This window comes from Bubalus kerabau, chromosome 3, assembly GCF_029407905.1.
Source record: "Bubalus kerabau isolate K-KA32 ecotype Philippines breed swamp buffalo chromosome 3, PCC_UOA_SB_1v2, whole genome shotgun sequence".
NCBI classification, from domain to species: Eukaryota; Metazoa; Chordata; class Mammalia; order Artiodactyla; family Bovidae; genus Bubalus; species Bubalus kerabau.
Window position 1 is genome coordinate 10,987,709 of NC_073626.1, and position 15,620 is coordinate 11,003,328.

The 15,620-nt window shown below is 38.0% G+C and overlaps 1 protein-coding gene across 4 annotated transcripts in view; it reads right to left on the bottom strand.

The window, feature by feature from the left end:
- DTNBP1 (dystrobrevin binding protein 1) overlaps positions 1 to 15,620 on the bottom strand; it is a 109,906-nt gene that overhangs the window by 75,413 nt on the left and 18,873 nt on the right. For all 4 annotated transcript variants that reach the window (XM_055570675.1, XM_055570673.1, XM_055570672.1 and 1 more), the window contains exons 2-4: positions 13,516 to 13,569; positions 12,403 to 12,453; positions 7,285 to 7,345 (exon numbers count right to left, since the gene is read on the bottom strand). Coding sequence is in view for 3 of the 4 variants with exons in the window: in XM_055570673.1 (XP_055426648.1) it covers positions 7,285 to 7,345; positions 12,403 to 12,453; positions 13,516 to 13,569 (166 nt within the window). In the remaining variant the exon portion in view is untranslated. The remainder of the gene's footprint in view (positions 1 to 7,284; positions 7,346 to 12,402; positions 12,454 to 13,515; positions 13,570 to 15,620) is intronic.

Genomic DNA, 15,620 nt, shown 5'->3' on the forward strand with positions numbered 1-15,620 from the left:
TGTGGCGCTAGACTGTTTTAGCTTCTACATTTTAATATTCCAGGAATTCACAACATTGAAATAAAAACAATAAAGAGATCAGAAAGCTGCCCTGTTTCCTCACTTTATCCCCACCTCACCCCTCTCGCCGTTGTCAGTCAGTCCACGTTGGAGGGGTAACACACACTGTCTCACACACAAGCCTCAGCTGAGCTGGAGAGGCAACACCAAGTGCTGCTCCAGGGGCATGATCATCAATTCTGCATGCTTAAAAATGCCTGTGCAGCCAGCTTTATAAAGATCCCAGAGAGCAGTTTAAAAAGTACTGAGCATTGCTAACAGATTAATGTGGCTAATACAGCTTCTCTGTGATGCAATAGTAAGAAAATTAGGGCTTGAAATAACAACCCCTGCCTGTAGGATTCATCTGTAACATCCAACGAGCTCCTACTGAACACCTGCTCTTTGCCTGGCTCTGTTTCAGGCACTGAAGATACTGTGGTGAACAAAAAAGAAAAACAAATTGTGCTTTAGTCTGGAGTAGGTCTCACAAATTCTCTAAGCCTCAGTTTTTAAACACTAATAAAAGAAAAAATAATTTCACAGGGCTGACGATAATAAAAGGTATGTTTCCTGGTACACGGCATATCTTTTAAAAAGTTTTTTACATTTTAATTGCAGTGGTTAATTGTGTTAATAATTTGAAAGATCTAGAATAAACAATTTTTAGATACAAATATTATTACTGAAAAGTAAAATGAAACATAAATATTAAAACTTAAGTACAGTATAGTTCATGCCTCCCACAAAATTCAAAATCATATTCTGTATATCTTTAAGTGTACATAAAAAGAATCTATCAAAATACATTCAAATATTACTTTAATTTAAAAGAATGGATGTTGAATGGATTCTCTGAAATTATTATCAACAATTATGTATTAAGAGCAAAGCATTTTGAGCATTTTCTATGTGCCAGGCCCTGTGTTAAGCAATTTACATTAAACACATAGCAACCTTGTAAACAGAGCAGTATTACTACATTCATTTCACAGAAGAAGAAACTGAGGTGCAATGAAGACAAGTCACTTTCTCAAGGGCCACACAGGACCTAGATTCAATCCCAGGAATCCAACACTGAAGCCCACGCTCTTAATCAATCTTCTCGGGACTGTTCATACAGGGACACAAAAGGAAGAAAAGTGAAAAGTAGCGAAAGAAAGGTTCTGAGAAACTGTACTTTAGCTTTACTTAATAAAGAAGGAGCCATCTTCAGAAGGCCAATTTTTCTCCTCCAAGTAAACAATTCTGAATAAATCCAGATTTAACACCAGAAAATCAAGTTTAAGTACCAAGACAAACCCACAGTTTGGGCTTGTTCCCAAAGTTACAAATCATCCCGAAAGTCCTTCTGGTGGACATTGAAGTTAGGAGAACCAAGAAAAAGCTGGGACCCAAACGATTTTCAAAATGGGTAATATTGGGGTAATAAAACAATACAAAAACTTTTATATTTGTAAAGAACAGTTCAGCATTTGGGGGGAATGCTTCCCTGATAGGTCGGTTGGTAAAGAATCCGCCTGCAATGCGGAGACCTGGGTTCGATCCTTGGGTTGTAAAGATCCCCTGGCTAAGGGAAAGGCTACCCACTCCAGCACTCTGGCCTGCACAATTCCATGGGTGAGTCCATGCGGTTGCAAAGAGTTGGACACGACTGAGCGACTTTCACTTTCACTTAGTTCATGCGATTTTCAAACAACTCTGTTTGCTAAGCAGGGTAAATGGTGTCATACCATTTTATGTGAGTCAGCTAGAAACAGAGAGACTCCGTTTATCCGCCCAAGGTCAAAACGTATTACTGCAGAAACCAGGCATTCCCACACCCAGTCCAGTCCACTCCCCACCACAAGCAGAAGAGATCCAAGCTGGAATCCAAAGAGAATGAAGCATGCCTGATTTAACCAGCTTACACACCAAGTGGTTAAAGCGTTGTCTTAAAAGAGTTCAATCTGAAGGCAATTAAGTATTTCACAACAATCAAAAGCATAAGCAAATAATGCACTGGAAGTTTAACTTTAGAAAGTTACCCTCAGAATCTAACCCCTAAGTCACTATCAATTTACGTGTTTATTTACATACTAAGTGAGGGAAAAACAAATCAAAGAACTTGTTAAAAAAAAATTCTTGTAGAAAAAGTCTAGACAACAAAGCTACATTGAATGAACTTTGCTAAAGCAACATTGCTCTAAATTTTAAGACTATAAATAAGACTTAGCTTTAAAGTAGTTAAGTATAAGATAACTTGTCAAAGAAGACTGAATTATCCTTAAGTATATCTGCCCTGGCAGACTGACATTGACTAAAGACACGTGAGCATGGCCTGACAAAACACACAAGAAAACAGTTTATTAAAGATACACATTTTAAAAATTTCCATATGTCTCAATAATACGTCAGAGATTTAAAATAAATTTTCATTTTTCAATCTGAGAACTATATTTCTGGAAAACAACAGTGGCACTTTTGATAAGATGGGGGTCTTACAATAAAAGAGGACACAATTAGGAAAATATTATATATTCCCCCCCATATAATACATTCAGCAACAGAACTGCCAGGAAATTCTTTCTCCAACATATTTTATTATGAAATGCTTCTTACAATCAAAAGAACAACTTTTGTTAAAGCTCCTCTACAGGATACAGTCTTCACTGAACATTGTGGGATTCATCCATATTGATACATGGAAGTGTAATGGTTCACTAATTTTCACTGCTGCATAGCATTTGATCTTTTTGCAGCATTTCCATGAACGGGGATGGAACCCGGGCCCCCTGCCCTGGGAGCGTGGGGTCAGCCACTGGACCACCAGGGAAGTCCCTGATCCTATAAATAATAATTACTCCACAGGGAGACTTTGGGACTGTCTCAAGTTTCAACAAAACCTGCTATAAACATTCTGGAACAAATCTGGTGCACAGAGGCAACTTTCACAAATTAGGTTCCAATGTGTCCCAGGTATTGAGCTCCTTACTGCACCCTCCTTCCCCACCGCCCAGTGGCTCAACTGAGCTAGACCTCCCCCAGCCTAGCCACCTCTGACTTCAAGTTCTGTCATCTATTTGTCACACATAATGAACAGATGATACCATACCAATGTTATCCAAGGAGGTGTGAGACATACAACATCACAGGGCAAAGCTGGGGACACAATGCTACAGAAATCTCCCTAGGGGTAGAACTGTGGTTTCGAAAGCTTTGTGGAATTTCAATTTTTACTTCACGCCAGCTCATTTTTCTAATGTCACTGTGCCAATCGATTTACACCCCCTAGTTCTAGCTGTTCCCCATCATGCTGCCGGGGAAGGGAAAACTGTCATCAGTGAGTAATGACTGTCTGCACAGAAAATTCAAGGCTTCTTAAATGCTTGATAATCTAATGAGTGTAAATCTGGGGTTTTAATTTGTATTTCCTTGCCTTCTAATTGATTTTAAACATGTTTTCACATTTACTGGCCACTCATGCTTTTTGTTCAGGGTAATACCTGGTCATACCTCTCGTGTACTTTTTAATGGCTTACTGTTCTCTTTTTTTATTAGTGTGCAGAGGTTTTTCATATTTTTTGAACACTAGTCCTCTGTTTTGTGAACTGCTTAACTTTTTCATGGTACTGCTTGATGAACAGAAGATTTGATAAAAATTATCAATATTTTACTTTATGATTGGTGTTTATTATGCCTTGTTAAAGAAACCTTTCTCTGCCCTGAGATCTTAGCTTTTCCAGTATTTTCTAAAATATGTAGTTTTCCCTTTCACATTTAAATCTGATGGAGCCAAAATCTGAACCAAGATCTCCAGCTTTTATTCAACACTATATTGGAAGTCCTACCCACTATAAAAAGAGATGAAGAAATGAAAAGACTGGTAGGTTTTTGTTTCTTCCCTTCCATCTTCACAAAACTCCCATCCCAGATGCAAATTATCAGAATAAGACAATTTAGTAAGATGATTGACTATGAAATCAAAGTACTGCAAGTCAAATACTGCAGGTTTTGGTAGCTATTAGGACAAAAGTTCCCACTCCAGTACTCTTGCCTGGAAAATCCCATGGACAGAGGAGCCTGGTAGGCCGCAGTCCATGGGGTCACTAAGAGTTGGACACGACTGAGCGACTTCACTTTCACGCATTGGAGAAGGAAATGGCAACCCACTTCAGTGTTCTTGCCTGGAGAATCCCAGGGATGGCGGAGCCTGGTGGGCTGCCGTCTATGGGGTCACACAGAGTCGGACACGACTGAAGTGACTTAGCAGCAGCAGCGGCAGGACAAAAGTTACCATCTATTAAAAAACTTGCTAAAATGTTTTACTCTGAATTAATTTTATTGAATGTATTTTCTGCATCTGATGATCATATATTTTTCTCTTAATTTGTTAACATGGTCAACTGCATATAAAAGATTTTCTAATGTCAAGCCAACCTTTCAATCCTGGAATAAACCTGTTTTTTTTTTTTTTTTTTTTTTTTTTTTAATGCAAGGCTGGATTTAATTTGTCAACACAGCCATATATAGCAGGTTGTTTCCCAGACAGAATGCTGTTTGTTATCATCCAACATTCACAAAGCAAACACAAAGTTCTGGCTCATATTTATATAGGAAAACTTCACATTTAAGCTTGATATAGATTTTAAAACAATGTGTGAGAAGATTCTCAAATTAAATTGCAGACAACACTGTCAGAATATGAGAATCACAAGACACTACAAGGAGCCCCTCGTGAAGGAGAGGCAGACCCTGCACGCTGCGGGCATTGAGGGGCCACAGCGCTGCACACGAGGCCGCTGCGTGCCAACAGAGCACATCACGAGTTTGGAGGCGGAAGGCTGTGTCTGAAGCACCTGATGTCCCAACAAACTGCTACCATCTATAGGTGTTCTGCTGGTTTTAAACAGAAATATTTAAGAAAGCTGGTGGAGGGCTTGGGGTTGATATGTAACACATAATGACTTTTCCAATTTAGAGGTGTGTCAAGTAGGCACAGAACATCTGATTTCCAGAAACAGGCTGCTGAAGTTAAGTGAGAGCTCACACGTCTATTCTGTTTATAGTTTTTGTATGTGCACTCATGACTGGGACTGGACTCCAATTTCACTTTCTCACACTTTGCTTGCTGGGGTTCAGGATCAGTTACTCTAGCCTCGTGCAGTGGCCAGGGCAGCCTCCTCTTGTTTCACTTGCTGCAGGAATCTGTCTAACATTGAGATGGTGGATTCTTTGAAGTCTCATAGAACTCTCCTGTATTACTTGGTGGGCCTGGTGCTTTCCTAGTGAAAAGATTAATTATTAACACTGTTTATTTAGTGGCTATAAGATTATTCAGGATTTGTACTGCTTTTACAATTAGCTTTAGTAAAAATTTCTGGGCTTCCCCCGTGAGTCACAAAATAAAGAATCTGCCTGCAAGGCAGGAGACCTGGGTTCGATTCCTGGGTTGGAAGGATCCCCTGAAGAAGGGAATGGCTACCCACTCTAGTATTCTTGCCTGGAGAATTCCATGGACAGAGGAGCCTGGAGGGTAGTCTATAGTTCATGGGGTCACAGAGTTGGACACAACTGAGCAACTAAAATTTTAGTAAAAATTTCTAGTATTTTGCCATTTTGCCTCTGTTTTCAAATGTGTCCTAGAGTTGTTCACAAACTCTTTATCTTTTCACTCTCTGCTATAGCTACAGTTATATTCTTTAATCCTTAAAACTATTCATCCTTTTTTCTTAATCAATATAATTTTATTAGTCTTCTAAGAACTTGTGACTTTGTCTAGCGTCTATTGTATTTTTACATTCTATTTCATTTACTTCTCTCATCTTTATCATCTCTTTCATTCTTCCTTCATGATTTATTCTGTTCTCTAATTCTTAAGTTAGATTAGCTCATTGACTTTCAGTCTATTTTTCGTCTATAAAATTTCCCTCTAAGTAGTTTTTGACAACTTACACAATATGTATGTAGTAATTATTGAACCATAAATTATGCATAATATACATGTTTAATTTGCAAACATATGGATTTTTCAAAATTCTTTTCCTATACCAACTTTCAGGGTCATTTGCACCAGAATCACAGAATATTCTGTATGACTTGATTTACATGAAACTTGTTGAGAACAGCTTTGGGGCCCAGTACATGGTCGACCTTTAGGTGTTCCAGGTGTGCTTTAAAGATTTCTTTCCTTTCTTTTTAAAAATGTCCTAAATTATCCTTTCACCGAGAGTATCTAGAGCTTTATGCAGGAGTCTCAGACTCAGTTCCCCATAGACAAAAATCTCCTATCCCAATAAATCTCTAAGACATTTGTTTTACTATTTGAACCCTGCTTCCGTGTTTTTTTCCAACCACTCTCATTTCAGTTCCCTGCTGTTTTAGTTTGCTTGTTTTGGCCCTTTAGGACTTCCCTTAATTTTTGTAAGCTTACTGCATTTAAACTAAAAAAGAAAAAATCTATCCAGCATTTAGGGGTTTTACACTTACAGGACTTTTCACAGTATTCATTCTGCCCTACTGACAGAAGCCTATATTCTTCTTTTTCTGTAATTTCTAAGAGAAACACTAATGTCTAAATTTTATCATGTGTATTACCATGTTCTATGTAACTATTACAGCTTCACTAATTCAGGTAAATGGTAAAGTCAGTTTAAATTAATTAAAAGTCAGAATCACAGACTTGTTTTTAGAAAGAAATAAAGTTTGACTGACATCAGTAGCAGAGTATTTGATCTTGGCTAAAAAAGCTTTAAGTATATATACCAAATAGTTTTAAGTCACTTTTATTCATTACACACTCTATAGTGCTAGAAAATAGGTTGTTTCTCTAAGAAATTGAGGTTGACTCCTGAGATTTTTATATTTATTTGCTAATAAGCAAATTAATGATTTTAAGTAGACTGAGCAAAGTTTTTTTGTCCCCGCCAACGGAATTCTTAAATAGCTAGTAGAAAGAAATGACATAATTTACATAAAATGCAAAGGTACCAGACCTCAAATTCAAAGCATTATACCTCGATGAACCAAAGAGTCACTTGTGACTCTAGAATAAAAGTTATAAACTCTCTAAGCTAACTAAATTACTTGACTGAGAAATTACAAAAAGTGCTTTATTTAGGGTGTTTCATAACCAACTACAAAATTCACTATAAGATACCCTGTCAAACATTTTAACACAATTATAAATTTAATTTCTTAAAAATAAGCATTTAAGACTGCCAAAGTATATTCTCCCCGTAAGTATAAGAGGAGCCAATTCTTTACCTCTCCAGCACTTGCACATTCCTTGGCCCTCCTGTGGAGTGCAGCCCATGTATCTTCATACCTAAGAAAAGCAAAAATTAATAATAATAATTCAAAATAAAAGCCACACATTAAAAAATCCTATCTAAAATACAACCTGTGGTCTCAGAAAGGAAAAGCTCAAAAAGTAATGGAGACATTCTGCAAACACACAGACATTAACTTGAAGGGGCTTCTAGTTGCCAAATCCGGGATACCGGGACACTGGATTTGGTAGAAAAATAATGGTAGAAATGGGTCAGAGCTCATAGATGAAAACCAACAGCCACAAGCTTATAGTGATTTAAATAAAGAACCAAATAAATAAGTGGGGCAGACGGGAAAACCTCTTCCTTACAGTAGAATTTCAATAAATAATGATAGAAAAAAAATGAGAAAAATAGAAAATCACCATTTGGTACACACAATGAATTATTTCCAGCAAGAACTGTAATAGATGCTAAAATTAGTGGGTGAAAATATGAAGAGAAACAGGATATTTTCACAAATTCATCATAAAATTCATAGGGAATATCAAGGGATCCTTAAAAGCCAAAATAATCTTGAAAAGAAGAAAAAAGTTGGAAGACACACACTTCTTAATTTCAAAACTTACTAGAAAGCTACAATAATCAAAAGTATGGTACTGGCATAATGGGAGACATACAGGCCCATGAAATAGAGCCCAGAAATAAACCCTTGCATGTATGGTCAAATAACTTTTGACAAGTGTGCCAAGATCATTAAACGGGGAAAGGATAGTCTTTTCAACAAATATGCTGGTGCTGGGAAACCTGCATATCCACAGGCACAAGAATGAAGCTGGACTCTTAACACCATATACAAAAACTAAATAAAAGTGGATCAAAAAATCCAAACATAAGATCCAAAACTACCAAATTTTTAGAAGAAGACATGAGCTTCTTGCCATCACATTTGGTAATGATTTCTTGGATATAACACCAAAGGCACAGGCAACAAAGAAAATAAACAAATCGGACTTAATCAAAATTAGACACTTTTGTGCATCAAAGAATACAATCAACAGATAAAAGGCAACCAATAAAATGGAAGAAAATATTTACAAATCACATATCTGACAAATGATTAATATCCAGAATATATAGAAAATGCCCAACACTCGACAACAACAAAAACAACTCTATCCAAAAACAGGCAAAGGACTTGAATAGATATTTCTCTAAAGAAGATATATAAATGGCCAATAAGCACATGAGAAGCTCACCATCATCATCGTTCAATTCAGTTCAGTCACTCAGTCGTGTCCGACTCTTTGCGACCCCATAAATTGCAGCATGCCAGGGCTCCCTGTCCATCATCAACTCCCAGAGTCCACCCAAACCCATGTCCATCAAGTCGGTGATGCCATCCAACCATCTCATCCTCTGTCGTCCCCTTCTCCTCCTGCCCTCAGTCTTTCCCAGCATCAGAGTCTTTTCCAATGAGTCAGTTCTCTGCATCAGGTGGCCAAAGTATCAGGTGTTTCAGCTTCAACATCAGTCCCTCCAATGAACACCCAGGACGGATCTCCTTTAGGATGGACTGAATCAAAACCACCATGAGACACCACTTCCCACCAATGAGAATGGAAAAAAAAAAAACTTAGCAAACCCCAAAACAAGATTTGGTGAGAATATGGAGAAATGACAACTGGAAAAATGTGCACTGCCCTGGTGGCTCAGATGGTAAAGAATCTGCCTACAATGCAGGAGACATGGGCTCTATCCCTGGGTTGGGAAGATCCCCTGGAGAAGGAAATGGCAACCCACTCCAGTATTCTTGCTTAAGAATCCTGTGGACAGAGGAGTCTGGCGGCTGCAGTCCATGGGGTGGCAGAGTCGGACATGACTGAGTGACTAACACACACAGGGGAATATAAAATAGTGCAGCTGCCCAACAGTATATTGGTTCTTCAAAAAATTAACGTACAATTACCATCTGATTCAGCATTTCCTCTTCTGAGGATACACCACCAAAAAACTGAAAGCTGGGTCATAAAGAGATATTTGCACACCCATGTTCATAGCAGCATTATTCACAATAGCCAAAAAATCAAAGCAACTTATGTCTATTAATGGATGAAGGTATAAGCAAAATATGGCATATTCATACAGTAGGATATTATCCAGCCTTAAAAAGGAAGGAACTTCCTTTGAATTAGTGGTGATGACGGCGGTGATCATTGTGTAATGTACAGAAATATCAAATAACTATGTTGTGTACCAGGAATTAACAAAGTATTGTAGGTCAATTATACTTCAAACACAAGCAAGCAAACAAATAGAAAAAGAAATTAGATTTGTCGTTACCACAGGTGGAGGGACAGGGGATTGAATGAAGGCAGTGAAAAGGTACAAACTTCTAGTTTGTAAGATAAAAGAGTACCAGGGATGTAGTGTACATTATTAATAGAATTAACAATGCTGAACATTATATATGAAAGTTGCTAGAATAAATTCTGAGTTCTCATCACAAGGAAAACATTTTCTTCTTTTTCTTTATCTATATGAGACGGTGAATGCTCACTAAATTCACTGTGGCAATCATCTCATGAAGTAAGTCAAATCATCATGTGGCAATACCTTAAGGTTACATAGTGGTGTATGCCGATTAAATCTCAATGAAACTGGAAGAAATTAGGAAATCTTTACATTCTATATGGCTGAAACTTGAAAATATATTAAGTGAAATAAGCCAATCACAAAAAGACAAGTACTGCATGATTCCACTTACAAAAGGTACCTAAAGTAGTCAAATTTATAGAAAGAGAACGTTGGTTGCCAGTGGCAGAGGTTTGCAAGATGAAAAGCCTCTTGGAGACCGGATGTACAACAATGTGAATGCGGCTGACATTAGTGGGCTGTGCACTTAAAAATGGTTAAGATGGCAAAATTTTATGTTATCATATTTTACACAATATTTTAACAATCTAAAAAAATTTTATGATTTAGATATTTAAAATGGTCCCTCCTCCACTCAGCACTAGTTTCAGAGAGAAAACACTGTGTTTCAGTGCAATGAATAGGCACATTATAGACATGGCTGTAAATTTTTCACATCAAGTCCCCAAAAGTATCCCAAAACTACCACACAGAGAAGTCTACACCTCTAAAATAAGCAACTTTCAAGGAAGCTGTTTCAACTAGATTAAAAAAGCATAAAGATAACATGCAAACAGTATACCACAGATTGATTTGTATTCTACCTCCTTTCAAAATCACTTGTGTTCCTCACTCAACAAAAAACAAGCAGGAGATTAATGTCAAATTAAGCACCTAGATAAGGAAAAAAAAATGCCCAGATTCAGCAAGCATAAAAAGAAGCTGAACATAAAGCTAGAAAACGGAAAGCAACAGGTAGGCATAGATGATTGTGCCATGGCACACGCAGAAAAGGCGAAGGAGCGCACCTCCTACCGCACACACGGCTACCACTCAGCCATCAGATGCCACGTCGCTAGATACAGAGCTGCATATAACAACACGTGCAAACCATATACTTCTTTTCATAACAGCCGAGTTTTAATTTAAAGCATAACATTCATGCTTTAAAGTGCATAATTCACAGCATATTCACAGAGTTGGGGCAACTATCGCCACTGATTCCAAAACATCTCATCACCCTGAAAAGAAACCCCATATCCATTAGCAGTCATTACTCACTCCCCTCTCTCCTCCACATCTTGGCAAACTCTATCCTTCTGCCTGTTCCGGACATATCATATCAATAGAACCATACACTACATGCCTTTTTTGTTCATTCTTCGCATTTAGTGCAATGTTTTTAAGTTTTATTCAAGATGTGCAAGACGTAGTGTGCCTCAGCACTTCATTCCATTCTGTGGCTGAATAATGTTCCACTGTGTGGAGACACCAAATTATTCATTCATCCTTTGATGAATATTTGTGCTGTTTCTACTTTTTGGTTATTATGAATGATATTGCTTTATGAATGATACTGGGCTTCCCTCGTGGCTCAGGTGGTAAAGAATCCGCATGCAACGCGGGAGACCTGGGTTCGATCCCTGGGTTGGGAAGATCCCCTGGAGGAGGGCATGGAACCCACTCCAGTATCCTAGCCTGGAGAATCCCCATGGACAGGGGAGCCTGAATGACAGATACTCCTATTATGCACATTTGTGTACAAATTTTGACATGAATGTACGTTTTCAATTCTTTTGGTGTGAAATTGCTGGATCACATAGTAATTCTACTCTAACTTTTTGAGAAAACTAACAAACTGTTTTTCACAGCAGCTGTGCCATTTTACACTCCCACCAGAAGAGCATAAGGGTTCTAACTTCTCCACATCTTTGCCAACACTTGTTGTTTGTCTTTGGATTATAGGCATGCTAGTGGGTATGAGTGGTATCTCACTGTGGTTGTGGTTTGCCCTTCCCCTTGTGACTAACGATGTTGAGAAATTTTTCATGCGCTTATCCACCATTTGCCCATCTTTTTTACGGAAATGTCTATTCAAATCATTTGCCTATTTCTTCACTGGGTTGTTTGTCTTTGTACTGTTGAGTTATAAAAGTTATTTATAGTCTAGATATAAGTACCTCAAAAGATGTACAATTTGCAAATATTTTCTCCCCTTCTATGGATTGTTCTTTCACTTTCTTGATCGTATTCTTTAAAGAGCAAAAGGTTTTAATTTTGATAAAGTCCAATTCATCCTTTTTCCCTTTGTCACTTATGCTTTTGATGTCATCTAAGAAAATCATGTATCTAATATTAACTTGCACAATCAACAGAAATGGATTGGAGAAGAAATGCTATAAAATTAGGAATCAAAGTAAGAAAATTATTGAGGACTCAAATCCAGAATCAATTTTCTTGCAAGAAAGAAACCACAAACATAATACATGCACATGATAAAGTTATCAATTAGTATATATAATAGTGATCAATATGCTCAAAATCTGAACGGCCTTTGTATTAATCAGTGAAATGTAAAAGCCCCTGAGGAGCACAATCTCTATGTTAAGGTAAAAATTTTAAGGTGTCTATGTCTAGAATTATAAAATACTTTTAGATAATAGAAGCATAACCTTTTTATTTAAATGAAAACACCTACCTGCTGAGTAATTCTAGTCCAGCAGAGTACTTCGGCAAGCATGGGACAGTCCTGCCAAAAGAAACACTTATTTTATTAAAAATTGATGCTGCTTTAGGCCAACTTAAAAAAAGGTTACACACAATAATTTTGATGCTGTCAATCATAATGCAGAATATTTTTAAACCGTTAATGACAACTGATTTAAACTTTTAGAAAAACGTACTATTATTCCAAAGTTGTTTAGTCACTAAGTTGTGTCCGACTCCCTGGCAACCCCAGGGGCTGTAGCCCACCAGGCTCCTCTGTCCATGGGATTTCCCAGACAAGAATACTGGAGTGGGTTGCCATTCCCTTCTCCAGGGGATCTTCCTGAGCCAGGGATCAAACCTGTGTCTCCTGCTTTGGCAGGTGGGTTCTTTACCACTGAGCCACTGGGGAAGCCCCTCTTCCAAAGTTAATATACTGCAACATACTATTAGCCATCACCTTGCCCTGCAGATTTTTAGCACACTATAATACAATAAACACTTTAACAGAATTCTAGCTAACAAGAACATTTTTTAAAAGCTCCTCATCTCTAGGCTTTTTAAAAATTTTTTGGCTGTGCCAAATGGCATGCGGGATCTTAGTTCCCTCACCCGGGAGCCAACCTGTGCTCCCTGCATTGTCAGTGTGGAGCTTAATCACTGGATCACCAGGGAAGTCCCCACTGATGGCCTAAAGTGAAATTTAGTAATGTACATTACTTTACTTAAACAAATGAAAACAACACTGCACAATACTAGTGTTTTCATATAAAACAGACAACACAGCTGAAGAGGCTCACTTGCCAAGTACTGTTCATTAATAATTTGCTTCTCAATAATGGAGAACTTTTACTTTGCTCTTAATATACAAATAAAAATGATTGTGATCAAATAACCATTGAGTAAAACAATTACCTGTCACTTTTTCAACCATTTTACAATTTTATCAGAAAAATTTCCAGTGTTAGAAAATTTAGAAAGAACCAATAAACTGTTTAGTCAGATGCACTCAACAGATGTAAAACACATTAATTATACTATCATGACTATAACCAAAAATTGTATGAAATTTAAGTCATAGTAAATTAAAACAGCACATGCTTACCTGGGTTTGTTTTTTACTTTAGCTTCTCTTGACTTGTCACTTAAAGTCTTCAGCCTATAATTCAACCAGTATAAAATATCACATTTTTACAGTTTAAGAAATTTTCAAATGCAAATTTCATAGCTGGTAAAATTTCTGGTTGGAAAAGTCAATACTTTTTTAAGAAAGAATTAAGCAGCTCTACAGACAACAAATATTTGTATACTGTACATAAGACACAAGTGGAAAATTTATAGCAAATATTTTTATATTTTTCTTGCCCCAAATCCCTTTTCTAGAAACATTTCCTAAATATGACTGGACTAAAGAAGCCTCACTACTCTGAAAACATCAGAAAAAAGAGAGTGGCCCCCATATGCGAACTTGATCAGTAATAATAATATCTAAGCAGCACATTTTACAAAATTTATTTTTACTTGAAGGATCATTGCTTTACAGCATCGTGTTGGTTTCTTCTATACATCAACATGAATCAGCCGGCACCCCACTCCAGTACTCTTGCCTGGAAAATCCCATGGACGGAGGAGCCTGGTGGGCTGCAGTCCATGAGGTTGCTAGGAGTCGGACACGACTGAGCGACTTCACTTTCACTTTTCACTTTCATGCATTGGAGAAGGAAATGGTAACCCACTCCAGTGTTCTTGCCTGGAGAATCCCAGGGATGGGGGAGCCTGGTGGGCTGCCATCTACGGGGTCACACAGAGTCGGACACGACTGAAGCGACTTAGCAGCAGCAGCAGCATACATATGTCCCCTCCCTCTTGAACCTCCCTCCAACCTCCCACCCCATCCCAGCCCTCTAGGTTGTTACAGAGGCCGTGGTTTGAGTTCTCCAAGTCATACAGCAAACTCCCCGTGGCTAGCCATTTTACATATGGTAAGGTAGTGTATATGTTTCCAAGCTACTCTCTCCATCTGTCCCAGACTCTTTTCCCCCCAACTCCACCCGGCCCCCTCTATGTCCATAAGTCTGTTTTCTTTGTCTAACCAACACATTTTAAAGTGATACTATACTAAGCACTCTCTAAGTGCCAACATTCTGAGAAATTTTAGCTATTGATAAAAAGTTTCTAAAATACATTACAAACCTCTTTCATTAAAGAGGAGTTGGTACATTTTCTGATAATTTAGGGTCATTATCATGAACACCACTGACTGCATTTCACAACAAAACAGTACATTCCTTAGATGTTTCTGAGCTAGGAATGCCTCATCATTTGCCAACCTGAAACCAATCTACAGTGGTTTTGGGAGTCTGTTCAGGATCCTATAGCAGTTTTTTAAAAATGTAAATTTTCCATCTCTACCACTGGTCATCGTATCAGCTACTACTTACTGCTTCTGTTAGCTATTTAACTATAGCAGCCTGCGTGAGTGCTAAGTTGTTTCAGTGACTCTTTGCAACCCTATGGACTGTAACCTGCCAGGTTCCTCTGTCCATGGGATTCTCCGGAAAGAATACTGGAGTAGGTTGCTGTGTCCTCCCCCAGAGGATCTTCCCATCCCAGAGATCGAACCCACATCTTATGTCTCCTGCATTGGCAGGCAGGGTTTTTTTTTTTGTTTTTTGTTTTTTTTTTTACCACTAGTGCCACCTGGGAAGCCTACTCCCCTTCTATTTGCTTTTTTAAATTATTGGGCTGGAAAACATAAATGGGCTAGAAATGCATACGTAAGAAAATTAAATAAGCTTTTCTATATGTAAAACATGAAGGTCGTAAACTCTGTATTATATATATATATATATATATATATAATTTTTTTTTAACTTTACCAGCCCATTTTTACCTACTTTTGAGTTGGACTCTATCATGTAACAGTCAAAAAGTGAGAACTCAACTATGAGATATTCCCACATACAATGAAGACATCTGGACATGTTCTTCTTAATCTGATACTTCCACAAATATTCACTTCTAAACAGAGTCTGAAGCACAGGCCACAATACCGCAGCTAGCCCCACAAAGCCTTCGTAAAGCGGACACAGGTGCTGCCTCCTCACGATGCCCTACGGCAACCTGCCAGAAGCTGTCCTAGCGTACCAGCTGAGTTGTCCTGTCCCAGCACACCAGCTGAGTTGCCCTGTCCCAGCACACCGGCTGACT